This window comes from Drosophila ananassae, chromosome 2R, assembly GCF_017639315.1.
Source record: "Drosophila ananassae strain 14024-0371.13 chromosome 2R, ASM1763931v2, whole genome shotgun sequence".
NCBI lineage: Eukaryota > Metazoa > Arthropoda > Insecta > Diptera > Drosophilidae > Drosophila > Drosophila ananassae.
Window position 1 is genome coordinate 27,087,313 of NC_057928.1, and position 26,326 is coordinate 27,113,638.

Consider the following 26,326-nt stretch of genomic DNA (forward strand, 5'->3'; position numbering starts at 1 on the left):
TCTGCCATTTTGAACAAAGATCTCCAAGCTTGTGCAGAGGATAAGCTCAAGAGATTGGCTCCTTCCTTGGGATCACTCGTCTACCATCTTACCCTAAGTGTTTTTTGTTTTCAGATCTTGAAATTTGCAAGAACTTAGTTATAACTTAGAGTAATTATAATAATTAACCAAACTAATTAATACAACTTTTCAAAATAATTAAAACTTTTCAACTTAATTACCATAGAGAAAAAAGTGGGTGATTTTACCAAATTTTCAACCTTTCACATGAGATTCGGTACTTAATATGTACACAGCGTACAGGAGTAAGCCTCAGACGGACATTATTTGTTTATTCCGAGCTGAGGCTTGTGTTTCTCCTTTTCTAGCCAAGTTTTGGTTACTTTGGCGGTAATTTGTCTTCGGATCAAACAAACCGACAAGGGTTGAACTGAAGGTTTGGGAAAAAGACGCAAATAGTGGAAGCCCGGATACTTTGCTTACCTTAAAGCCAAGCCGAGTGATAATTTGTTTGTTATTTATTCATCACTCACTCGACACTAATCAGTTAAAGTAACTCAACTCTGTGGAGCTACGCAGGTCCTGGCCGCAAGGAATTATGCACTCGAGTCCGCAGAGCACATAAAACATTCCATTGCATAATTGAAGAGGAGATGTCAGAGAATTTATGGCGGAACCGGCTCATAAGTCTTTGGAGACTTATTTGCGGCAGAGTGGCGCAGTGAACAATTGTCATTTGTGTTCGGGGCTTGGCAGGGAAAAGGCTCCATGACAATTCCTTTTGCATTAAATATTTTTATGGCCTCTGCCTGCTTTAACTTTTATTGTTTTATGGCTTGGCTACCCGTGTAGGGTTCATGAATATTTCACGGGAAAAAGCGAAAAGGAAATCAACTATGATGAGTGTTTTCATAGAGCCTAGAAGTTAATCTCTTTAAGTAAAATCCGGCAATGGAATTAAAGTCAGGAGGGAGCAGCGTCGAGAGGAAATTTCTTCCACTCACATGTGTGTATCCATGTCTACGAGATACTGACTGCAGCCGGAGAAGTCAACGAACAACGGCGACGTCGGCAGCTCCTTTGGCAGAGACTAACGTTTCAGGCACGTGACGCGCATTTCCAATTGGATTTATGATTTTAATACTTCGTATTTTTTCATAAGGCCCAGTCCTCTGAAGTAGCAGCCACGCAACTTGAATATTATGGTACTGCACTCCCAGCGGAAAGGAAGGGGCTAAGAGAGACGAGCTGATCAGCTAGACAACAATTCGTGACTGATATGCAAATACAAGAAGACAGTCAATAAAATATTTTAAAGTGTGGTATGTCCTATATGTTTTTGAACTATTTAACTTTATTAAAAACGATTATCCTTATATATAAATTCTATCCAAAATGCTATCTTAAGTCTTACCTGATAGATCTGGTAGTCAGAAGGTATTGACTAAAACGACACTTATTTTTACATGCCACACGAAGGCCATTTGATTTTCTCGTCACATTAAATGAGCTGTAAAATGTTGTAATTTTTTTCAGTGGGCAAGGAAAAGGGGCAATCAAATACGAAACTAGAACAGCTCATGAGTTTTTTTGGTTCATTCGTGATCGGATCGGATCCAGTTTGGGCTAATGCTTCAATGTGGAGAAGAGATAGAGATGTTGTTTACCTTATTCCCGCCATATCTCAAATGGGAAATCATTACGACGTTAGTGCTTTTTTTATGTCTCGGAACATTTTATGCCTGAATTTTTGTTGAAAACAAGCTGAAATGGTTTAATATATCAGAGGTCTGCTTGAATGGCAAAAAACCTCTATTTACCTCCTCTATGAGACGTCTATTACTTATCTACATATGTAGCTTTACAGTCTAAAAAGCTAAAAACAATCAATATTTGTTGTGCAATTACAAGTTATGGCGCCTTTTTGACAAACGAAACTTACTTTAAATACGAACTCTCACAAAGCTTTAGAATTACACAATAAGGTATTTTTTTGGGGCTACGTGAAGTAGTAATGGTTAAATTGTTCGCGAATCGCGGCTTCACTAATCTACTTAGTAAAAACAAATGCAAATAATCACGGCATCAAATTAACATTGCCCGAAGGGTGTGCAGATAAATTGCAGTTTTATTTAAATGAATTCCTCTCTGCAAAATTGCAGAAGCAAAAAGCAGGAATAATTCACCATGAAATTGTTGCCAAGAGGTGTGGGCACCGAAAGAGAAAGCGAGAACTAGGAACGTGTATGTTCTATTCGCGATTTGAAAAATCTTCGCCAATTTGGCACACTCGCCTATATTTTTTGGCACTCGTTTCCTCCCATTATCAAAAAAGGAAATCTGTATGAAAGCTGACTGCCAGTAGGAAATTGGTGACAGTTGTTGTTTATTGACAGTCGCCCGAAGCCACCGTGAAAACATTTTAAAATTTTTGTAAAACATAAAAACAAAACAAGAAGGGTGGGAGAGATGGAGATGCCGAGATAGCGGTATGCTTGTGGAATGGAGAAGGCGCGGGGACTAACCCACAACAAATTCGTATAATAATTCACACCAACATCCGGTTTCAGGATGTTTTTTTTCTGTTTCAAAATTGGTGCTTATGAATGTTGTATGTTTTTTTCAATGTTTTGCCGGTAACGGCTGTTCGATTTATTCTTATTAGATTTTTATTCTACTGATATTGCGAATTTCGGTGAAGATAATTTGCCGCATATGCCAAAATATTGATAATAGACAAATTTTTCTAAAAAAATAAATATAATTCAAAGATAAAATATATCTGAAAAGGCGAATATATCTGGAAAATGACACGAAGTTCCTAATAATAAATTAAGGTATTACGCTCAAGCATCGGATACAATATTGCTGAGATATGACCATGGGTGGGGCCTATGTATTTACGAATCTGGCGATGCTGATATTTCCAAAAAATTTGGAAAAATATCGGCTGAGATATGGACATGGGTGAGGGCTACTTACGAATCTGTCAAAGCTGATATTTCCAAAAAATTTAGAAAAATATCGATCCAAAATGTTTTTTTCTTATTTTGATGCAGAATGGCAGCGAATCTTCCTACAACTCAAATCATTTCGCACTATCCTTTTTATACCCTTGCAGAGGGTATTATAATTTTGGTCAAAAGTGTGCAACGCAGTGAAGGAGACATCTCCGACCCTATAAAGTATATATATTCTTGATCAGGATCACCTCCTGAGTCGATATGAGCATGTCCGTCTGTCCGTCTGTCCGTCTGTCCGTCTGTCTGTCTGTCTGTCTGTCTGTCTGTTTCTACGCAAACTAGTCTCTCAGTTTTAAAGCTATCGAGTTGAAATTTTGCACACATCCTTCTTTCTGTTGCAGGCAGTACATAAGTCGGAACGGCCGGGATCGGTCGACTATATCCTATAGCTGCCATATAACTGATTGATCGGAAATGCCATAACTTCGTTGTTTTTTAAGATAGAGGGTCGGGACTTTCCACACATGTTATATTTGATCAACATATCTTATGTACAAAATTTCATAAGGATCGGCCGACTATATCCTATAGCTGTCATAGAACGATCGGAATTGGCATAACTTTGGTGTTTTTTAAGTTAGAAAGATGGGACTTGGTACAGATTCTATTTTGGACAAAATAATCTGATTTGCCAAATTTCATAAGGATCGGCCGACTATATACGATCTTCTATATATCTAATAATATAAGATGCGTGGCGCCACCTAGCGGACTGCGACTGAACTGCAAGGGTATATCAACTTCGGCTCCGCCCGAAGTTAGCTTTCCTTTCTTGTTTTTTGTACAAATAGTAAAACGGAACGTTCTGAATGCCAATGCCCTGCCAGGGAGGGCAGTAAGGAAACGAATTCTAGAACAGAAGTCTCTTGACCATTACTCGGAGACGGCTCATTTAGATGGTAGATTAGTTTTATGACCTCAAAAACTTCTTGCAAATTGCTCGCATAATACGATGTGCGGGAAAGCCAAAGCGTCCCCGAAAATGTTCTACAAGATATGTTACCAAATCAAAGTTTGATTTTAAACGAGATGTGAATTTTGAATGCAAATGTATTACATATTCAACCTTTGCCTCTTGGTTCAAATAGCATGACAAACTTTTCATACTCGTATTATTTATGGTTAAGGAACGTTGACCCCAACTACATACATACTTCTTGTAGGCAAGTAAAGTAAATGACTGTATCGATGTGTGATTTGTCTTGATCTCAACTATATCCTATCCCAGAAAGGCATGCAAGCAACTAAGTACGAGTTTCTTGGATTCAATGAAAACCTAGCAGTAAATGTAGTCTGTAAATTATTTCCAATGTAAACCATATTTTACTACAATGTTAGTTGAGATGTAAATTAGTTGGTCATACAACAGTGATTATTTCTAATAGAATAGTTCCCCCTTAGCGACTTGGAGACATTTTTCAGAAATAGCTTAATTTTATCACATAGCTACAAATTATACCATTAGTATTCGTAACACTAATTACATTTTAATGAACAATGCATCCCAAGCCAGCCCCTTGCCCCAACCGCAAGCCTATACTACAATATGGACGCGCGGCTTGATTCCTAATGTTGCTTTCGTATTCTGATTGCAAATTCAAATCCACTTAAGCTTCACACCCGGCGGTATACCCAATAATTAAAGCTGCATACACATATTTGTTTTCCTAAGAGATTCCAGAAAGTTGCGTCCAGAATATGTATCCATATGTTGTAGAGGGATGAAGACGCTTCCACACCTCAGCTACGAGGGTTTATTTTATGGACAATTCGCTGTTGATGACCATGCGATGATGACGATATTGACGAACCGAATCGAGCTGGTCAATCGCAAGTTTGAATGTTCGAACTGGGAATTTCGATCAATCGTAAAAAGGGGGTGGCTGGAGCCGTTTCTCAATATATTTGCGGCAAGCGATAAAAATTTTCATAAATTATTAACAGGTAAATAAAAATGTGTACCGTCTGTAGTATTTGGGGTCGGTGCATTGAACCCTTTTTTACGGCATCACTGAAAATCGATAGTCTAGCAATAGTTTGAACAATTTTCTTTTTTTTTTTGGGACTAAAAAAAAATAACTATGCGAATCTAGTTTATTCATAAATGTTGGTTCAAATATATATTTTTTATTTATATTTGTCAACCTGATGAGCCAAAAAAATAACCTTCCCACATATTTATCCTTACCCAGAATCCCGATACTTCTCACAGTTGCGATTACACAATATGATAAAACAGAGCAAACGCCCCATCAACGGTCAAACGCATAAGGGAAAAGTCAGAGAAACTAAAAGTAATGTCTAGGGTATGTCCTGGTGGTTCAGGTGTTCCTTTTGACACTTTATGAAATTTATGACATTCTGAACCTTTCCCAAGAAAGTGAGTCTAACGGTAAAGACCTGTTCGATGGACACACGCACAGTATGATAGCAAGGATAGGTCCTGGCGATAATGCAAGATCTGTCCAAACAATTTCTGGGTTAAATGATATATTTCTTTATTACAAATCTGACCCTCAAATGTTGGCTGATTCTTTTCGAGATTCTTTCTGCAGCCAACAGATAATAATCTCAAATGAAATAAGCCTAAAGTCCTAATGCTATGTCACAAAAAATAATCATCTTCGCAGAAATTTTTTTCAGTTATAATTTTTTAAGGCAAAAAAATAATCCATGGCATAAATTATAAAGTGGTTCTAAATTAAACAAAAACATTTTACATTGTCACAGCTCAAGCTGAATCTTCTGAAAACAAACCGCACTTTCCCTATCCATTCCTTAGTCTGCTTCGTCGCGGTTGTTCTACAAGGATTTGCCATTAAAAATGTTAATTACTCGAGCCGACAATGGCACTGTGCTTCAACCATAGCGTAGTGTGAAATAATGGGAGCTAAATGTTAGTTTGAAACATGCAAGTATCTCATTGTATTTTTTGCACCTTCACAATTTATTTGGTTTTATTATAAACAAATAAAATTAAAAAGTCGTACAAAAATTTTTGAAGAAATATAATTGTTCCGTAATACCAATGTACGTTAATAGATGGACTACACTGGAATTTAAGACCAGGGGGCAACCAATTCGGACCTTCGGAGCTGGAGCGCGACTTTGTCCGGCTAACATCGCGTGTGCATGCAAATCAAACAAAGTCGAAGATTGAACGCCAATTAGGATGAATGTTTGGGGCAAGTCACTTGAAGCTTCCGCGGCCCCCGAATCCACCGATCCAATTTGGCCAGACGGCATGACGCCGCGTGCCGCTCGGTTCGGAAAACTTTAAGAGAAGGAGCAAACTTCGATTCCTCCGCTGGCCATCGTTAGTTGTCAGTTAATTGCTAAAAACTGTTCACACGTTCCAGGTGCAACTTTTGCATACTGTCCGGTCTTAAGACGGTGCTCATGTTCGAAAGGGCGAAGAGGACTACTGACCATTCCAGTCACGTCTTCGAGCGGCGGGGAGAGCTCCCGGAAAAATCAATATCACGAAACTCAATCTTGAGCTCGGCTTCCTTTTCGACCGCACAACTTCCGCCGGCAAAAGTCAACCCCCAAATACACCCAAATGAAAAAATATCATCTCTCTTTGAAATTGAGGGCGTCGAAAGTTTTTTCATTTGTGACAATCTTATTGGTACAAATTAAGCATGTAAGGTCCGTACTGAGACCCAGTTATGCAAATCCAAGAAATCACGAGCCCGACAATAGAGAGTCATAAATATTGAGGAATTCTACGAAATGGTAGAGTTCCAGGGTCTTCAGCAGGTGTGTACTTAAAATGCACAGCACTAACTGCCAAAAAATGAGTATACATGAACGCGTCAAAACAAACCTATTTTTTCTTGTGACACTATAAAAAAAGTAGTTTGTAATATATTTTAAAAATTAACACATTTAATATATTTGTGTGTTTATAAAATAGTTATATTTTTGTTTTCACTACTGTAGTTTCATATATTTTTCAGTTCTTTGGTTAAAAATATTATTTTTAGTGTACATAATGATGTCCAACCTGCAAAATAAAGGGGATCTTAATATGGCGAACACGTACCCCCTCAAAACAGTTTGGATCGATGGATCGCAGGGGATCGGAGTGAATTACTCGATTCCATTCCGACGAACATTTAGCAAATCAATCACACCGATCAGTACGAGAAGGTCTTTGCCACATTCCCTGATCGGTTCAGATAAACCCCGTCAAGCTAACTGAGTAAATCAATCAGTGCATAGGTTTTCTTTAGCCTTTTTAAATAAGCGAGAACCATCAGAAATTTCATTAAACTTTCGCTGAGAAATAATCAATACTCCGTTCTGGGTAGTTTTGCCAATTGTAAGGATTCTTATCCCGACGTAAAGTTTTCACCTTCCTAATGCTCTCAATCCCCAACTGCTCGGTTATGCGCGTCACGTGCTACACTACAGCGGCAAATATTTTCCCCTCACTATTTTGTGTACGTTTTATCTCAAAAATAAAACTTAAAGCTCCTTTCCGGCGACACATGCATTCTTTTCATTCATATGCGGAATCTTTATTAACGTATATTGACGCACAGGAAGAACGCGAAATTTCTCCCAAATTTATTCGAATAAAACACATCTTAATTCAATGATACTTTGTGTCGCATTCTGTGATACATATCGCCACCAGTCACATTTCCTGTCAAAGGTCAGAGCCGGTAGGAGAAAAGGCATCTTTTAAATTCGTTCTCCTTTTCAACTCAGGCGAAGCTAAGTAACAAAGCAGCACACTCCATATTTAGAATTAAGACTTCAGATTCTCCAGATGCCTCAAAAGCCCAAACAGCAACCAACGAAATGGGCAGATCCGATTCCGAAGGCAGGCAGCCTGAGGTCTTGGCACATGAGCCTCAATGCTCGAATCGCTGGCCCGACTCTTGTTACTCACGTTCCAAACGAGCTTTTGTCAACTTGTCCAAATGATTTTTGCACACTGTAAACAAGTCCAGACAGTGAGACAGAGAAGCGGACAGACCCTCCGACGAAAGGATGGGCAGTAGGAACGGCGACAAAATTTAGTATTGACGTTAACCTGCACGAATGGGATTCAGAAGTTGGAGTTGTGTGTGCTAGGGATTGTCAGCCTGAAGCTGGGGCCAAAACCGAAGCTCAGGTCGTGTGCAATGTGGCAGGAAGGCAGGAGATGGGAAAGAAAGAAGGCAGCGTTCCCCGTGGGAGTCTTTTGTTATTGTTCTGCTGATCTTTCGGATTTTTCGATTCGATATTGTCGTGTAATCACGAATTTATTTTATTGAAAATCACTTGACAGGTGGCGCCTTATTTAACTAAGTTGTCACCCCTTTCCGTCCCTCAGCTGCTTCACCGAGGGAAGGTATGGGAATGGAAATGAATATAAAGGTCGCCATAAATGTTTTGTGCTAACAGGGCAGGGAGGTGCTTTGGAAGAAAAAACCTAGAGAAGAATATACAAGTCAGTTCCTTGGATTAGGCCTCCAAACGATTATTGATTAAATGAAGAGCATTAAAGGATTAAAACTATAAAATGTTGGAAGGAATGTATATAAATATTAAGCTTTACTTTAAACTTTTTTAGTGTAATTTAATTTTTGATTCGGTAAATTAGCGTTTTAAAAACCTACTTCAACTATTAATGCTAGTTAATGCAAAGTTGTTGTAACAATTTAGAAGTTCTTGAAAAAATTTAAAATGAAAAAAGGTTGCAAAATATTGTGCGACCATATTAAGAAAAATCTCCTATAAAGGCAACAAATGACTCCCCCAGAAGGTCTTATCGCGCCCGTAACAACGTAGCAAGTGTGTTGTGCGTTCCCCAATTCTCCAGAGAAACGGAGAGTGAGCTTAGCAGGCGGAACACATGTGCGGCAGGGCCTCTTTCCACGACTCTCTGGCGAGATGAAAAGCCAGAGTATCCAAAACAAAATGCCAAATATAATGATGTGTGGATGCTGGAGAGCCAGAAACTCAGAGCCTGGGAGTATGTGTAGCTGTGTGTCTGTTAGGGGCTCTCCCAGGCCAAAACCTGCTCCACCACCATTTGCAACTTGCAGTGCGACGAGCGCCAAGTTCGCAGATGCAGTGCCGATGAGATGCCGATGATGACGATGCTTCCAGAGGAGTCTCAGCCCCTGAGTTCGGACCATCATCCAACCAACCAGCCAACAAAACCGACCAGCGACCAAACAGCCAAACGACCGAGGCGACCGACCATGTTTCCTGATGCGAGGCGATAGTTTATCGCCAATTTTCGTGCCGTGCAGAGGTGAACGCGGACCAAGAACGTGCGAAAAGAAATTCGGGGAACTCCTTCTCATGCTCCTATTTCTTTGCATCCGAATCCGATTTCGCAGCCTTTCCGCAAACGCTCGCATCGAACATCCTACATCCTACAGGTTCCAATCCCGAAGTCAACATTTTGGCTATTTATTTTTCGCGCCTTATATTTTGTGCCGTCACTTTTCCACTGCAGGTTTGGTTCGTCTGCCGTCGGTTCTGTGTACTAGGGATGCTGTTGGGGGTCTAAAATCCCTCCAAACTCCCGATATTCCCCAAATGTCATGCGCGCTAACGGTAAATAATGGCCGCCATCTTGGCCCCTGCGGAATGTGCAAATATTTCTATATATTCCCCAAGTGCTCTTGCCCTGTGCGTGTGTTTGTGTATTGTCACATAAAATCAAAGATAAATAACTGGCAGCTATCGCCGTAAATAAACGTACATACATATTAGGGTGGGTCCAGAGACGGCAAGTGTTCTGACCGAAATTGTAAGAGCACAAAGGTAAAATTTTCTCCTAAAATCAAGAGGTGATCCTTTTAGTGTCAATAAACAACACTGGATTATCCGCACAGTGTACGTAAAGTGAAAAAAACATAAAAACATGTATTTTTTTATCTGCCCTGGAAACATACACTTTTTATATTGATTTTATAACCGGGAAAATAAGGATTAACAAACAGTTTAAAATCAAATGCTGCAGAACATTATTAATGCTCCTGCGACTCTCGAGCTGAAAATCGATTGACCCCACATCACATACGGATTGTGACAAATTGAGAGGGGGAGCGACGTTATGGAGCACCACGGCAGTGGATTCGTGCCCTCACCATGGGCTGCCGTTTTGGGGCACCACTCGATGACTCCCGACGCCGGTTTCGCAGCCGCTGCTGCAGCAGCGCATGTCCAGAACCACTCAATGCACCACCCCATCCACTCGCATCATCATCACCACTCACACTCTCATCCACATCCACACTCGCATCCGCACCACCACCCGCACTTGAGCGCAGCTGGGGGGATGCCGATGGATCTGCATGTGCCGCAAGGATTCCCCTACTACAGGTAAATAAATGACACGCAAACGACATTCCGGTGCACCGCGAAGCCTCTCCTCGCACAGAGGTTTTCTGTCTCTTTCTCTGGTGTTAGTATGCAAATTTTGGGGGCGTTACCAATGTGTCATCCAATAGGGTACGCTACTAAATCTGCCACAGACACACTGATCATAAATACATCGATGTTGGAAAATAAGATAATATTGAAAAATACATCAAGAACAATTCAAAAATTGTTTCTGTTTTCGGTTATAAGAATATAATATTAAGAGATAGCATCTTTCCTAATATTAAATACTATATTTAACTTTCCAAACAGTTTACTAAACAAAAAAATATTTTTTTGTTACATTTTGTAGTTGTGTTGGATTATAGAACGAATTCTTACCATTTATTGCTATAGTTTACGGAGTAGGTCGTAAGGCACTGCAGAGGTGCCAACATCAATGAATCTTATAATTAAGTTAATTGAATTTACGTGACAATACCACTTTCAACAATCCTGCTTTGGCCGAATGGTGAACGAGAAACCTCTGTTGAATACCGTTGATTTCCACAAGATAGCTTGGGCGCTTTTACAGGCCAGGAGGCCTCCTTTACTTTTCCTCTTCCAGTATCTTCCAGTATTTTGCGTCTTGTAAGCCTCTGAAAATTCATAATGCACGGTTATATTCAATATCAAAATATTAAATCGGCATCAAAGAACATTTCGCCGCTTTAACCGTGAAGGCAAAGTGGCAATCCAAGCTCGAGCTGCGGCTTAGACCTCTTTTGGGAATTCCCACAACAATATTGCAATGGCGATGTAATTCATGATCTCTGATTGGTGGCCGGGCGAGGAGCCAAGGTTGGTGCTGAGACTAAAGAAGCTCCGACTAACAGTGGCATGAGGATTTCTGGGCTTTGGCAAAGTAGAAAAGACTAGAGATGAATTACTTATGCTTGAAGTACTTCAAAAAAATTATTTTATCCCAATTCGAAGTTGCTTCTTAGAAATTTTTAATTTTTTTTTTTTGCGTAAATTGTTAAGTTTTTTTTCCCATTTCGTTAGCAACTTTTACATATCGTTCGGTTATGGTTCGCTCACATCTCAAACGTATGCATCTCGTTGCCAGTTCAGAGTAGTTTGGTTTTGCCTCGGCCTCCCTTTTCCGGAGCCGCTTCAACCTTTCAGCTCACACAATCAGCGTCTATCAGCATTTTTCAATTATATCGAAATAGCGTTATCCGTGGCTGGATCGCGTCAGAACGCATAATTACTATAATCACCTGAGTTATTACCTTGGCGAATATTGGCGAAGGCACAGAAGACGGAAGGAGCGGCAGAAAGTGGGGCCCAAAGTAATATTAAAAGAAATAAGCTCCGGAGGAACGGGCGAGGGAATACAGAAATGTAAACTGTGACTTTTTGGTCTTTTTCCCATTATTTTCATTTTATTTTTTGTTTTATACGTCAGTTGGGCTCACACTGGGAGAAACGGCGGGTGTTGGATGTATGCGAGTCTATGAAATTCAGCAATAAGAGTTTTGACCTAACTGGAAAATTGAAGGGACGCTTGGTTTTCATTATGGACAACGACTTTGTTGCTGTTTCGCGTCATAAGCACGAATAGCATTTTCATTGCACAAGCGCTCTCCGCAAACAATTTTTCATGGACAGCGATGAGGATTCGGGTTCATTGTGGTTTTCGAGGCCAAGACAACCCAAATGCAGCGCGCCTCTGAAGAGCCCCTCACTTTAACAAACCCCTTTCCTCAGATTAAAGACCGCATCCCAAAGAACGGTAACACCGCAAAATGTGCAGTGAAAAACCATCATTTCAACAATTTATATATGGAACGTGATTGGTGGACTTCAATGCCCAGTGATTTCCAAATGAGCTTCGGAGGGGGGACTATCGGCGTCAGGAGGACGGGGCTTAGTAGCTCTGCAAGACGGCCATTAAAAAATTGTTGTAAAGCATAAAGAGCAAAATGAAACAGGAACAAAGACCAAAAGCAAACCAACAAAGTTCAGCGCAAGAAAATGAAATAAAACGCAACAGATTATGATTGCGATTATGTCGAATCCCTCTGGTGGAGTGGGGCTGAAAGTGCCTGGAATATATGTACCTGGCTGACTGATGGGAATGGATGTACAAAACATATGTACATATATGTATGTATGTTCATACGTATAAGAGACCGAGAACGTTTATAAATCCAAAGAGCCAATAGTTAAAAAAATAAAAACTATAGAATCAGATCAAATTTTTTAAGTCAATAGGAATTCATTATAATATGAATTTATAACTATTATAATACTCATATTTAGTCCCGAAGTATTTACATTGAGACCCATCTCAGGTATAATTATAAATGCTTTTTGCTTTTTCCTGGTAACTGAGTAACGAAATGACTTGAGGCAACAAGTTACAATCCCCAGCTTCCAATTAACCAAACTTCATTACACAGGCGCTCCACCCCTTTGTCTGCCATTCCGCCGATTTTCGATCAATCAGAAGTTTCCATCAAAAACCCATCCCATTCGGATAGTGAAGGAAAGCCGATCCAGTCCAGCGATCTGCGAAGGTGTTACCCAATCCCCACCTGAAACACATTACGGGCTACACTTGTTGAGAGTGTCGGTGGTTCCCATGCGGCATCTTTCGCTATCCCCCTGCCGACATCACAATCAATTAAATTATGCAAATCAGGCGCAACACTCGAGCAGGACGAACTCATCGAACAAAGATTGGCCTTACGCTGGCGGTTTTGAACCTCTTGCCTTCCCACCTTCCAATTTCATTGAATACTCCACCCACTAGCATCTTTGAAGATGCAACAGGAGCGACAGCTTCATGTTGCAGTCAAACGAGCAAATTGCACTGCTGCCTGTGGCTCCTGACGTTGATAAAGACGCTTATACTACACTGTAAAATATTTTTTTCCCCAGTAATTATTTTCAGGCGTAAACCTTTAATCGATTTAGGTATTTATGTATAATACTATTAAATTTAGGTTGGGTTTGGGTTTCCTCCTTCCTTGTAGATTATTGGCACTGTCCGGTTTTTCTTAGTGAGCCAGAACCGTGTCGTATGGAGGATGTTTCTTCTTCTTTGGGAGCTGATGAGTTCGATGTTCACACACCCGGTAGGCAGGCATAAAGCTATTACATAGACATGCAGACTCACACATTTTCACCCGGGTGGGGGGATGTCCTTGCTGCCGGCAAACTCAAAGTGAGCCAACAATTTCATCAACGCCAGGACAAGTAGCTGCCCCGTTCCTCGCCTTCGCCACCATCCCCTTTGCCGAGGTTCGTTTTGTGATAGCGCGTAAAATTAATTGAAATTCATGCCGTGTTACAATAACAATCATTAAACGCACACACACACACCAGTGACTGCAGCGCTCTCGCACACACCCGTAAGGGCTAGCGAGGGCCACCCGCCAGCCCCCACCTGCTATTTTTGCTGAGTGCAAAAGTACAAATTCCTGAGAGGAATAGCAAATGCGGGATTAGCCCGATGATTAGCCTGCGATTCATAAAACGATAGAATGCACATTGCAATACTGACAATGGGGAATATTCAAGATATCGCGATAGATGGGTCGTTTGTATTCGGAGCACCGAGTTTTGGAGATCGGTTCCACTGGAAGGAAGTTCGGTTGCCGGCGATCAATTAATTTAGACAAACTTGTTAGGTACCAACCCAAAAATTCTTCAATGCCCATCGACCAAAATGAAGTTGGGAGACCAAATTCAGAAAGGCTACGAAAAAGATACTCTTTTTCGACCAAAACACTAACTTTCGTTCATCGCTTTTTTTATTTCGGGCATCTTCATTTTATGTAGCTTGACGCACAAATCCCCTAAAATAAAAGACTATTGCGTAAATAATCCTGCTTTAAATTGTGCTTATTATTGAAAAACATTGCCGATTACAAGAGTCCTATATAAATCTATACTAAATTTTAATAGGAATACCTTTCAAATGAATAGAACTTAAATAAAACATTTATGTGTATACACAACTATTCCAGAATAGGGATGATTAAACCAAAGAAAGTGTATTAAAAGAGGAAGCCTCTTGCTCTTTTTTTATCAAAAGCTTGCCAAACTTATAAATATGTATGAGTTTTCGAAATTGTTGGATTCCCTGCCGACATCAATAACTACAGCAGCGGCAGAAGCTGCAAGGTCGGAAAGAAGACAAGCTGGATGGGATCGGGATCGTTGCTGCCTCCGATATACATACATAAGTACATACATAGCTGCAGATGCTGATGTCGATCAGCAGAGGCCAACTGAGTCGAAGTCCATCAGTTCATCAGCAGTTGGTCAGTCAACGGTCTGGGATTTCAAAAGGCCAACCCAACCCAGTCAGGTGGGGAGGAAGCAAGGGCAAAAGGAAGGAGCAGACGGTTCAGTAAAAGGCAATAATTGATCAGCGGAATTTAGAGCGAATCTTTTATATTAAGGCCAATCGAAGAGCTAAAATAAAAAGTTAAGCTAAAAATACTTTTCAAGACAATCAAAAAGTGTTCAAAAAAGTACCTTAGAACACTTAGTACCTTAGGGAAATAGAAAAAATCAAAGTGAAAAAAGGAAGTTTGGTAAATCTAATACTGCTAATAATATTCATAATATCCGATGCGTAAACTAAAAACTAAACGGTAGGGGCCTTGAATCCAATAGTGACCCCTAGTATTGATTAAATCGGACAAATTTTAGAATGTGTGTACAGACATTAAACACTGTAGGTAAAACCTGCATTTAATAGTTTAAAAGGGCTAATTATCAGCCATTCAATTACGAAATATGTGTAATAGTTATGGCCAAAAGAATAAAAATTCCAACATCACTAGGCTGGTTAAGGAATAACCGCATAATAGTCAGTTCGCCAACCCTTATGTAACTTTCCCCTATTCCGAAATAAAAGTCAGAAGCAAACCCTAAAGCTCCTTATATTGACAGTCCTGGCGACAAAGGCTGTCTCCACGGGAAAACGGGTAAGACTTTTGCTGTGCTGTTCAGGTGAAGGCTGGCTCCTGTCTTCCTCATGCCAATTTATTTATGGTGCGGTACGAGTTTTTACGCACTCAAGTGCTCTGAGACTAATTGGGCACGAAACGCAATCAAAGTGACGACGACAACGATGTATTGGATCCCTGCATCTCCCCCTTCAATACCCCAGTTCACTGATCCTGAAGAACCGGGGACACTCGCTGGAATCGGTGGCCGGCTGACTACCTGGTCTGTCGATTGTTCGATGGATGCCTGAACAACCCATCAACACAAAAAAGCCAAGAGACTGGAAAAACACACGGAAAAAACTATTTAAATGTATTTAGTTGCCAGGCCCACATTTTTGTCAGTCTAGAAACCTCCGAAGCATTGCTTTGACGGACTGTAACAACCAAAAATCGCCGTCCAAGTTTTGTAACGAAATTTATAAAATAATGAAATCCAATTTTCTTTTTCGCAGTGATGCGGCATGACAGGCAATCGATTCGATCACTTGAACTTTATATATCGGCTGATGAAGCTTTGATTTGTAGCTCTTGGCCAGGGATCTCGATTCGGAGTACGGCCGAATAGTTGGCTTATGTTCTACACAATTATCTGTTATTATCGAGATTTTTTTCTCTTTTTTCATTGCACTGAGTTGTTGACATCTCATTGCTGCAGAAGCCTTTTATGCCAACACTTAAAAATAGCAGTAACAGAAGATGTTCCTGGGTCTACGTTTTCTTAGTCCCTTCTTTTTCTAGGGAATTATTTTTCATTCCTTGGCAATATTTAAAAAGAACACGTGTCTTTAAATGGTTGGAGAAAATGAAAAATTGGCCAAAGAACAGCATTGAATTTTGATTTTATTTCGGCTTATTACTCATTTAATTTTTCTCTGGCTAATACTAAAAATTGTTTACAATAGTAATTAATTTTCGGATCGAAATGATAGCTGATGAAGTCGATCAAGAGTAAATTAAAGGATATTAGAGAAAACCCAAAGTCGAGTTTACAATTTTGATAATTGCACAGCCTTCGAATCCGAACCATTTCTTATTCCCTTCCTGACTATACGTTCGGCTGCATCCGTCGAACCACTTTAACACGGATACAAGGGATTTGAAATGTTGAAAAAACAAAACAACCATAAAATAGGGTTTGCAAACTATACTTTTGCGGGAACTCTGTTTGATTTACGACTAAAGATTTCGAAGTGGAGAAAGGACCGAAGCACAAATCAATAAATTTTAGATCGGTCCTGGCACTTGATTATAAAGTTGGAGCTTCAATAATAGCATGTTATTGTATAATTTTCGCAGATTGTTAATTTTTATATGTGCAAAGTTCGCGATTCCACTTCCTGTTGACCTTTCGGAATATCAGGATAATATACAAAATGTATTAAATTAGATATTTAACCACAAAGCCTTAAACAAGATGAGAAGTTAACGGCTGTTTACGTATAATTCGTTCTCTGGGTTTTTTATTTATTTAATCTCAAATCGTACTAACATTATGGGCACATCTCCTTTGCAGATACCGTGAGGATGCTTTGTGCTGGGGCGACAGGTAAGCAAAACCAACAAGTGAGCCGAGACATTTATCGGCTAATTTAATTTATTTAAAAAATGCCACAGCTTTTTCCCGCCATAACAGCTTCACGCTAATCGAATTCAACAGCAGGACTTAAACGTATTTTTTTTGCTTTCTTCCAACTTGCAGAAAATCTATAGAGGAGATCGGCGCTGCTCAGTCCTCGGTGAATGCGCGGTAAGTGTTAAAGTTACCGTAAATGACTCAGATCCCCTTCTTCAGCGCCACTTGACTGGCTTGAGTCTGAAGACGGCGGCCGCGACTGAGCTTCGCATTTGTTAGCATAAAATTATTGAATGCCGGAGATGTCGCCGTCGCTTTGTCGAATCGCCGTCTTCATCCCGTCCTCCTCGCAAGCCACTAATCACTTTTTACTGGACCGTTGTTGTCGTAGCAATCGGCGCGACAGACGCCAAAGTTGCACATATGGGGTACTTGGTATCTATACTCTAGAACAGAAGCAGTGGGAAGTTTACGTTCAGAGTATCCTTGGCCCGATGAAAAGTTGTAGAACTCTAATTTCATAGGCTTATTGCATACTCAAACACAAAAAAGCAAGCTAATGAATGGGAAGGTTAAACAGTGATGCACTACAATGCAAGTTCATGTAGGTAATTAAAAACGGGAGACAATTGATGAAACTAAACCACTATTGTAATAAGAATTAAATAAGTGTAAATAGAAGTGCGGCTCGATTCTCAATGGACGGGCTTGATGTAAGCTGTCTTCCTTTCGTTGACTTGTTGTCTTGTTCTCGTTTTGTTATGACATTTTACATTTTTAATGGGAATTCTCACATAAAAAGTACAAATATCGGACTAATTGGATTTATCTCGAGGCTGTCGCACATTGTCACACTCTTTTTCTTAGCCTGCCGGAAGATCAGAAGCAGAAAAAGAACCTGCAAGAAAAGAAGGTTGGGGAAAAAGTTCTAGACAAGGTTCTGGTTCCACAGGCAGGCGATTCAAGAAGCGGAGGTTGTAGCAATTAGCAAAGGCCCAATTCCACTCCAAATCCGCTTCCAATGAATTGATCAAGTGGACAGCCCAACTAAAACTGCAATGAGGCAGTAATGCTGCAATGAGGAAAAGTGGCATTTCTTAAATTGATTTCTGCAATTAATTGAACAACGAAAATGATGAACTGACAAAAACACAAGGTATAAAGCAGGAATGAAGCAGAACAAGACGCAGACAACTTGTAGCAAATTCCTTCCCCTCAATTCCATCTGCGAGAAAACGCTCAAGCTCCTTTTCCTTGTTTTTGTTTTACCAACATCGGGCCATGAGTGCAATAAAGGGCAAACACGCTTCCAGCTCGCGACCGTAGATTGTGGCACAATCCTGTTTTTTTTCAAGCAGTACATTAGCCTTGAAAGAATGAAGTCCAAATTAATATGATTTCATCTTAACGATTGTTTTTGTTCCATATTTAAATAGGGTTTAAATAAAAGCTTAAATATACATACATATATGTACTTTGTAATTGATTCTATATTTTTTGTTGACTTAATTCATTCATTTTTGTTGAAGTAAATACATTCGAATTTGAGAAAGTCAATTTACCATGAAACCCAAAGTCACTGGTCGTATAAAAAGCATTCAGAGAGTATTTCATCGGAAGCACGCAACATTCCGATAAAGATCGTGCTCCCGAACTGCACTTCTCTGATTTCGTCTTGATGTCGTAACCCCCATCCCTTTGTCCGATCTCTTGTTTTATTGCTCAATTGCAAGTCTCTCTTGTGGTCTTGGAAGTACCCAGCATATAGATTTTTTTGTTGTGTAACACAATCGAGTAACAGTTAGGCCATAAAAAAAACTCTCATCAGATCTGACAAGATAATAATGAAATTCTCCTGCTACTCTGTTTCGAGTGAATACGGCACTGAAAAAAATTAGATTTAAAAAATCAAAATTTCGATAGTGGAAAACTCTAATTATAATTTTTTGTGTGCTAAGAGTAGTAAACAATTAGACTCTTAGATATTTAAACATATGTATATTAAGTTTGGTAAAAGGTAAGAAATCTTTAAGCAAGATTTAAAAAAATATTTTTTTCGGTGATAGAATCTCCTTGAAATCATTTTGTCCAACTATTTTATCACTTCACGTTGGTTTTTATGTGAGCTTGACCTGCCTCTGAATACAAAAAAGGGAATACGGGAAAAAGGAAAGAGGAGAAATGGTGACAGATCAGCGGCGGTTTTTATTTTATTGCTTCCTCCCAGGCTCCTTTCCACTCCTTTCTGGCTTATCTTATCGGTTTGATCTCTTGTATATTGATAGTTTTTGAGGCGCCTCAAAATTTTTGTTTTTATTTTGGTGTTTAATAATAATATCGTTGTCCATTCATACCTACGGATAAGAATGGATATCTCTTGGGTATGAATCGTAGAGTTCAAAGTATTTATCTTTTTTCATAAACTCATTTTTTTGCTATAAACAGAAGACTATATTTATAATAAATTGTTATCAAAACATTTAGCTAATTTTTTTTTGTGTTAATATAGAAACAATATACTAGTCTCAACGCTCCGTGATTTCTATACAACTGCAGAACGTAACATTTTTATGATCCCTGCGCACTTTTCGACTGATCGCCGCCTTCTTTATTTAAATCATTTTCAAAAACGTAACTGATATGACACTTTATTTCCTTGCTTCACAGACACCCACAAATTCAAAAATGGCAGTGTTGCTTTCATACAAACTCTACAAGTAACACGCATAGACCTCTACACGTTTTGGCTTTTAAGTAACTACAATTTTTTAATTCTCTAGCTGCTGAACCTGATTTTAAAATAACCAAATTAACTAAACTTGCTGTAAAAAAATACGCTTTTACGGCCTAACATATTCTTCAAGTGGCAGGACTCTTTCAATGTCTGCTTGAGGATGATGATGACCAAAACGTAATGATGGTGTTGATGTCTGTTCGGTGTCTGGACGTGAACGTGGACGTGGCTTACAAACCATGAATCCCCGCATCCGCTCACTCATTCCGGAAGCGCGAACGTTTTCCACGTTCGATTTTTATGGCGAGGGCTGGAACCGGGTTCTTTGCTTATTGTCTCCAGGCACCGCTTTCTTGCAACACTTCATCCCTTGGACTCCGGTACCTCCTCTCTTCTGTTCCCTAACTCTCATGCGATTGACCCGGCCTCTTGGCACGTTTCCCTTTTAAATTCGCAACTGCCCCCGCCGTACTTGTGGGAGAATTGGCCAACTTGGTCCCCCTACCTTGCTCACACTCTCTCAAGAAATCGATCACGTTTTGAATTCTACACATGTTCCAGTTACGCTTATGTACCTAGTGTTCATACTTTTCTACCCCGGACAAAGATTCCGTATGACCACAAAATACAAACATACAGTACATATTCTAAAAACAATAAGAAACAAAACTAAATGTCCAAAAACTACTGCTTTTCAATCGAAAACGTTTCAGTCGAGACCAGGTTGGAGTCCACACTTGTCTTTCACTATTGTATATTTTTGTTATAGAAACCCAACCTTGAGGATGAACTCCAGTCCGGTAGATGTGGAGGAAGCTATTTTTTCGTTTCATATTAAATGGAGGGGTGTCTTGTACATAAAAGGGACAGCTTTCGTCTGTGCGAGTCTGGAATAACAAAACGCCCCTTCCGGATCACCTGTACCCTTCTTCCCTTCTACGTTGATCCTTTCCAGGTTAAGGGCTCGGGTTCATTCTACAGGAGCATTTGTAGGCTTTATTTTCCCTGCTTTTCATTGGCATTTTGGTCACATACACAAACACACATAAAAACGCGATACCCCGCAGCATGCTAGAGCAGGACAGTCTGAGAGAGGGAGAGAACGAGGGAGATGGCATGTGAATTCCCAAATGTGTAAAGAAGTAAACTAATTGCTGCGCGTGCCTCAGCCCCAAACAATAGCCCCATCGCTCCCTCTCTTTCTGCTGAAGTACATAATGGTGGCCGCTGCAAGACGGAAAAGAGATGGCGCTAAACCAAACCAGTTTACCAGCAGGGACACGTACGTGGAGCTGTCTCGTTCACTCTGTTCTCTCTGTCCCGCTCACTCTCTTGCGGCAGACGCGGGCTCATTTGGTATGCGCGCTATGTCGATTCCGATTCGACGCCGCGTCACGTCCCGCCCATTTGCACGCACACACACTCGTTTCTCTCTTTGTGTGGGTTCAGCGCTTATATGTAGCTGTATGTATGCGGGTGCTGGATGGATGAGTGGGGGCCAAAGAGCGTGCAGCTGCTTTAAATGCTACTGGCGCTGGTGGCACATGACTTTGCAGGCGGTCAGGTAGTCCTCACCCACACTGGCTCAAAGTTTCTGGCAGTAGGGTACCCATTTTGTATTACTATTTTAAAAATTATGTTGGCGCCTGATCAAATGTCTTGAGAATAAGAACAAATTGTTTCGCAACTCGAATTTTGGATTGGCAGAAAACGCTGCTGAAACTTTGGTAAAATTTCAAGTTTCAGTATTTTTTTTTTTTTAATATCTAAAGATTCCACCTTTTTCATATTTTCTAGTTGATCCACCCTATTACCAATTCACTTGGAGCTCTGGCGCTATCCCACAGGCAGTGACTTCGGCATGCCACTTCGGCTTAGCGCTGCTTCGGCTTTGGCTATCACCCCCGAAAATAAAGACAGCCCTCTCGCTCTCGCTCTCGGTCTCACCCTGCTTTCTCCTTCGCTGTCTCAGCAACCGCCGCTTCCAAAGTGTTTCCCTGCTTTTTGCCCTGCTTTGGTTTTGTTCGGTGACGTGAACGTGACTCTGGATTATTCTGCACGTACTCGTCGTCAGCGACGGACGTACCGCATACTGTACTCCGTGCTTCGTATTCATTATTCCGACTTCGTAGAGCTTACCCCGCAACGTCATCAGCTGCAGTTTCACGTACGCTGCCCGGCCGTGCAAGGGTGTCCTCTCTCTCTTACCCGCCCAGCTCCCGATACCCTACGGACAAGTGCGTGTCCGTAATTGGCAAGTCTCGGTCTACTCACTCCGCAGTCGCACATTCTGCCCGTAGGCATAACCCGGAGACGTGCCAAGTGCCCCAAGATAAATTAACTGGACGCGAGCGCGCTTCATTTGAATGCCAATCGATTGACGGCTAGTTTTCCGATCTGCAGCAGCCGTGCAGTGCGTGACCCGTAAGTGTAGCCGAATCGGGCATCCCCGACCCGCTTTCGCAGGATAATTGGAGACACGTACCACACGCGTTCGAGGATGCGACCTTCAATTGGAGTGTCCCGTCCTTTTGAATCCCAATCTGAAAAGAAACAAGTGCAATATTAAGTGAAAATGTGTTAGTGGTATAAACAAGAATTTCCGGAAACAACAAACAAAAGATCCAAACTTCCGAATCGCATACGATCCTATATAACTCCCCTCTCCGATCGTCATGTTGCCGTATCAAGCGGCCGTGGCCATGGACTACGCCGGATACCAGCGCCAGCCCACTCCCGGGCACCCGGGGTCCCACATGCCAGCCACTATGGGACCACTGGCGATGCCCGCTGTTCCCTTCAGTCATAGCTGGATGGTGCCCACTCAGGATCTTTGCGCCATGCCATACAACAAAATTCCCGGACATCAGCAGCCGCCTGGACCTGGCATGCACGCCCAGCAGCAGCCCATTGAACCGGGGTTAGTAACGCGATTTCTCCGGCTGAAGAAAATTCATAAATTTCGGGAAGAAATAGTATTGTTTTTGTGCTTATTTGGAAGAATAGAAACAATTTTTTTAACGCAACATTTCAATGATTCCAAAATGGGATTCCAATCAGCAGTTCCAAAAATTATTCAGAATCAGAATTTTAAAATGATAATCGGGAATCATTCCCGCTACGTTCAAACAGTATCCTTAAACAAATAAAAAACTAAAAAAAAACGGGACTCTTTGTTCGTTACCATGTATTTTTTAACAAAGACCTAAAGGCGTTCTTTTAGCGTTTATTTTTGTCGAGGTTGGAAGTAGAATATATTTGAAGTGTTTTCCCTAACCGAAGTAAGCCGCTTAACATGTACTTCCTAAGATCCTTAGGATCTCATAGTTCCGCAGTAATCCGCTAATCTCGTTTGATCGGGACTGCATGAAAATGTTTGCACATTCGATGCGATCAACTGGAAAAAAGTAGCTTAACCCATAGTTTCAAACCCAAGTTTTTTGTAGCTTCTTTTCCCTGTTGATTATTTTTAAACACAACATGAACATCTACTATGTGTGTATATAGAAGTAAAAACACTGATGGAAGGTCAATAATTTGCTGATCAAATCATTTTTGCAAATGACAATCAGTTTATTGTCCGTTAGACAGTGGCGAATCGGAACAAAATTGAAAAAAAGGCGAACATCATTTGTCAAATGTAGACTAACTAATATATTCGCCACATCCCTCGAATAGAAAACATTTAAAGGGCATTAGGGTATTGACTATGGTAAGATTAATGTTTTTTAGCTACAAACTTATTTTCTTTCTGTGCGATAAAGGAGGCGATGAAATTTTTCCGCACATGGGGTTTTTGAACCACACGGTTTTATTAGGAAGTCATTTACGGAATGTTCCTCAGGTACGAACATTTCACTGAACGCGATTTCAACACAATTAATTATAATTGTTTTTTGTTTTTGTTTTTGTTTCGTTTAACAAAAAGCAAGTGGATGAAAGGAAAACTGGCTTGGCCCGTGGCAAAGCCTTGGCCGTTGTTTCTTTTTAATTACCTAAAATATTTTTATGCTTACGGCACCGTCGCTACGGTTTCAAGTAAGATTCAAATCTTCATTGCCCTGTAGCCGAGACAAAAGTTAAAGCCGAAGATGGGGCTTGGATTGAAGCTTCGAGTTATACTCCAGAAATGGTTATGGTTGAGATAAAGTTTCCCAAATCAAAGTTTCTGGTCGAAAAAAATTTTTTTTTTTAATTTTTAAAGATTTTTATTTATTCTATATATGTGTATACATGTATTTATTCAATAAGTATGTTTCCACAATAAATGCAGAGACTCAGATTTTAACTGGCTTGTAGAATACGGCGCTACAACTCGAGTGTCATTCGCAACCGCAGAAAAAGCAACAACTAAGAAATTGTCAACAAGCATAAATTATAAAGGTTATACTTATGTATGTATGTAGCAAAGTTTTCTTATGAAGATGATCAGAAAGATCACCGCCTGCAGATAGCGGAAACACAGAAGGTTGGGCAGATCCATATCCACAGCTCCATCTCGAAAACCAGACAGATCTCGGGACCTTAAGCTCAAAACGACTGCCTTTCTGAAAAGACTGCAAGTCTAGTGAATGGATGTTTTCTTTGCATTTAAGAAAAATAACCGAGTCCGAAGTGAGATAGTTTCTTGTGGCGGTATTTCACAGAGATTACATATAAAGATGTGCAGGCAACATTAATAAAAATATCAACGGAAATGCTTAGCTAGAAATGCTCTCACACTTTGGCTAAGGAAAATCTTTTAACAAATAGGCTACCATTTATTAAACACCAACAATTGTCCCCGAAGAAAATCCAAACATTTTTTACCACCCTCACACATGCCTCAAGGGCTGACGAATGTTGGGCAATTAGTTAGCACTGACACCATTCCATTACAATGCCGTGGCTTGGCCATACAAATGGTCGAAGTCCCGGCGATGACAGGTGCAAAAGGTGTGAAGTGTTGCCTCCTCTCGTTGCAGCTTAACGATTTCAAAGAGATCTTTGACTCTACCTCAAGCCATTCATCAGTGGCTTGTTATATAGGATAGACTTTTTAGTAAAACTCTTTGGCTAACAATTCTTTATATTTGACAGAATCCTAGAGTTGCGCAAGGAGAAATCTCGCGATGCGGCGAGATCACGCCGCGGGAAGGAGAACTACGAATTCTACGAGCTAGCTAAGATGCTTCCCCTGCCGGCGGCCATCACTAGCCAACTAGACAAGGCCTCTATCATAAGACTGACCATCAGTTATTTAAAGCTGAGAGACTTTTCCGGACACGGCGATCCACCATGGACTCGAGAGGCATCGAGCAGTAGTAAGCTCAAAAGTAAGTGGTACATATTTAGGATATTATAGTCTTTAAAAAGCTTCAATTTAAATACTACTATAGTGAAAATATATTAAAAACTTGAAATGAAAAAATCATTTTTGGGTCTCTGCCCAAAAAATGACACATACCGTCGCTTTAGCAAGCTTAACAGTAGAAAAATATGGCTTATTGTTCGCAATTGTAAGCTTCATATGTGTATCCATCCTCCATTCCCCAGCCCCTGCTTGCCATGCTCCAGAGTCTTTGAATGCATTGTCACGTTGAATAAAAAAGGTATTCGGCACCGATAAGCCCACGACTTGGCCAGTTGCAAATCCTAGATAGTTTTAAAAGTCAGAGATATTCGATGCACTGAAAATAAATACATTTTATTTGTTTCGACACTTAAAAATTTTTGGTAATGAAATCTTTCCGACTTCTTCTATGGAAGTGCTATATTTTATCACAAGGATTCAATATTAAATTAATATATATTTCTGAACACATTTTTTTGGAAGTAGGGGAGGGAAACGGCAAGAGCCACGGTCGTCAAAAAGAAAAAGGTAGTCAAGGCACTAAAAAAATAATCCAAAATCAATGGGGCGTTATGTATGGACGGCAGTGACGCCCTCATCCATTCAATTGGATTATTATGCGAAACTAAACCCAGAAAGAGCGGAGGCTGAAGGAATGAAATTGAGAGGATGAGGAGCAACAAGCTGTGGGGCAATAAAAAGCACTTCAATTTGACCCACAGCACAGCCGCAAAAAGAAGTGGGTTGGTGTGGGAGGTTCAGCTGGAAGGTCGTTAAGGATGGGCTGCAGCCACATATGGCAATGCTCAAGCGGAAGCGGAAACTGTTTGCCAACTTAGCGCGCCAGGCACTAGAAGTCGCTGGGGACTTGACAGGGTAAATATGAGCGGAGAAGGGCAAATGCCGACCAAGGCGATTTGCACTTGTGCGAATTATGACTTGGCCGGTCAGTCGCCCATAATCGTAAAATTCTATAATTGAATTAAATAAATACGCTCGAATGGGGTATCAGCTGAGAAAATATTGGACGCCCGGACTTATATTTATGACGCCTTGCGGTTGTTGTTGTCTTTTCCTTGGAGGTTGGAAAAACTGGACTCGATTAAGGGTAGCAATAACTCTGGATGACACTGTGAATTCCGATTGCCCTTTCGACTCATACTATTTTCCTAAATGTCTTACTTCTATTTATAAAAGGAGCACAATCAATTTTCTCTTTGAAGAGAATAAATATGAAAAACTAAAATAAGGCTTACAATTATTTTCAGTGGTTTTGGAATTTGCATACCTAACGTCCACACCCCACACACATTAATT

At 40.4% G+C, this 26,326-nt stretch overlaps 1 protein-coding gene and 1 pseudogene across 8 annotated transcripts in view; both read left to right on the forward strand.

Moving 5' to 3' along the window:
* Nucleotides 1–26,326, forward strand: part of LOC123257145 (protein trachealess) — a 56,714-nt gene that overhangs the window by 25,222 nt on the left and 5,166 nt on the right. For 3 of the 8 annotated variants that reach the window (XM_044714973.1, XM_044714975.1, XM_044714976.1), the window contains exons 1-2: nucleotides 21,693–22,597; nucleotides 24,757–24,992. In XM_044714973.1, coding sequence (XP_044570908.1) covers nucleotides 22,353–22,597; nucleotides 24,757–24,992 — 481 coding nt within the window. In that variant the 5' untranslated portion in view covers nucleotides 21,693–22,352. Of the gene's footprint in view, nucleotides 1–9,833; nucleotides 10,359–16,883; nucleotides 16,917–17,069; nucleotides 17,118–21,691; nucleotides 22,598–24,756; nucleotides 24,993–26,326 lie in introns of those variants that run through there. The other 5 variants (XM_044714971.1, XM_044714970.1, XM_044714972.1 and 2 more) reach the window with 5 other exon arrangements.
* LOC123257119 lies at nucleotides 6,759–9,641 on the forward strand (annotated as a pseudogene).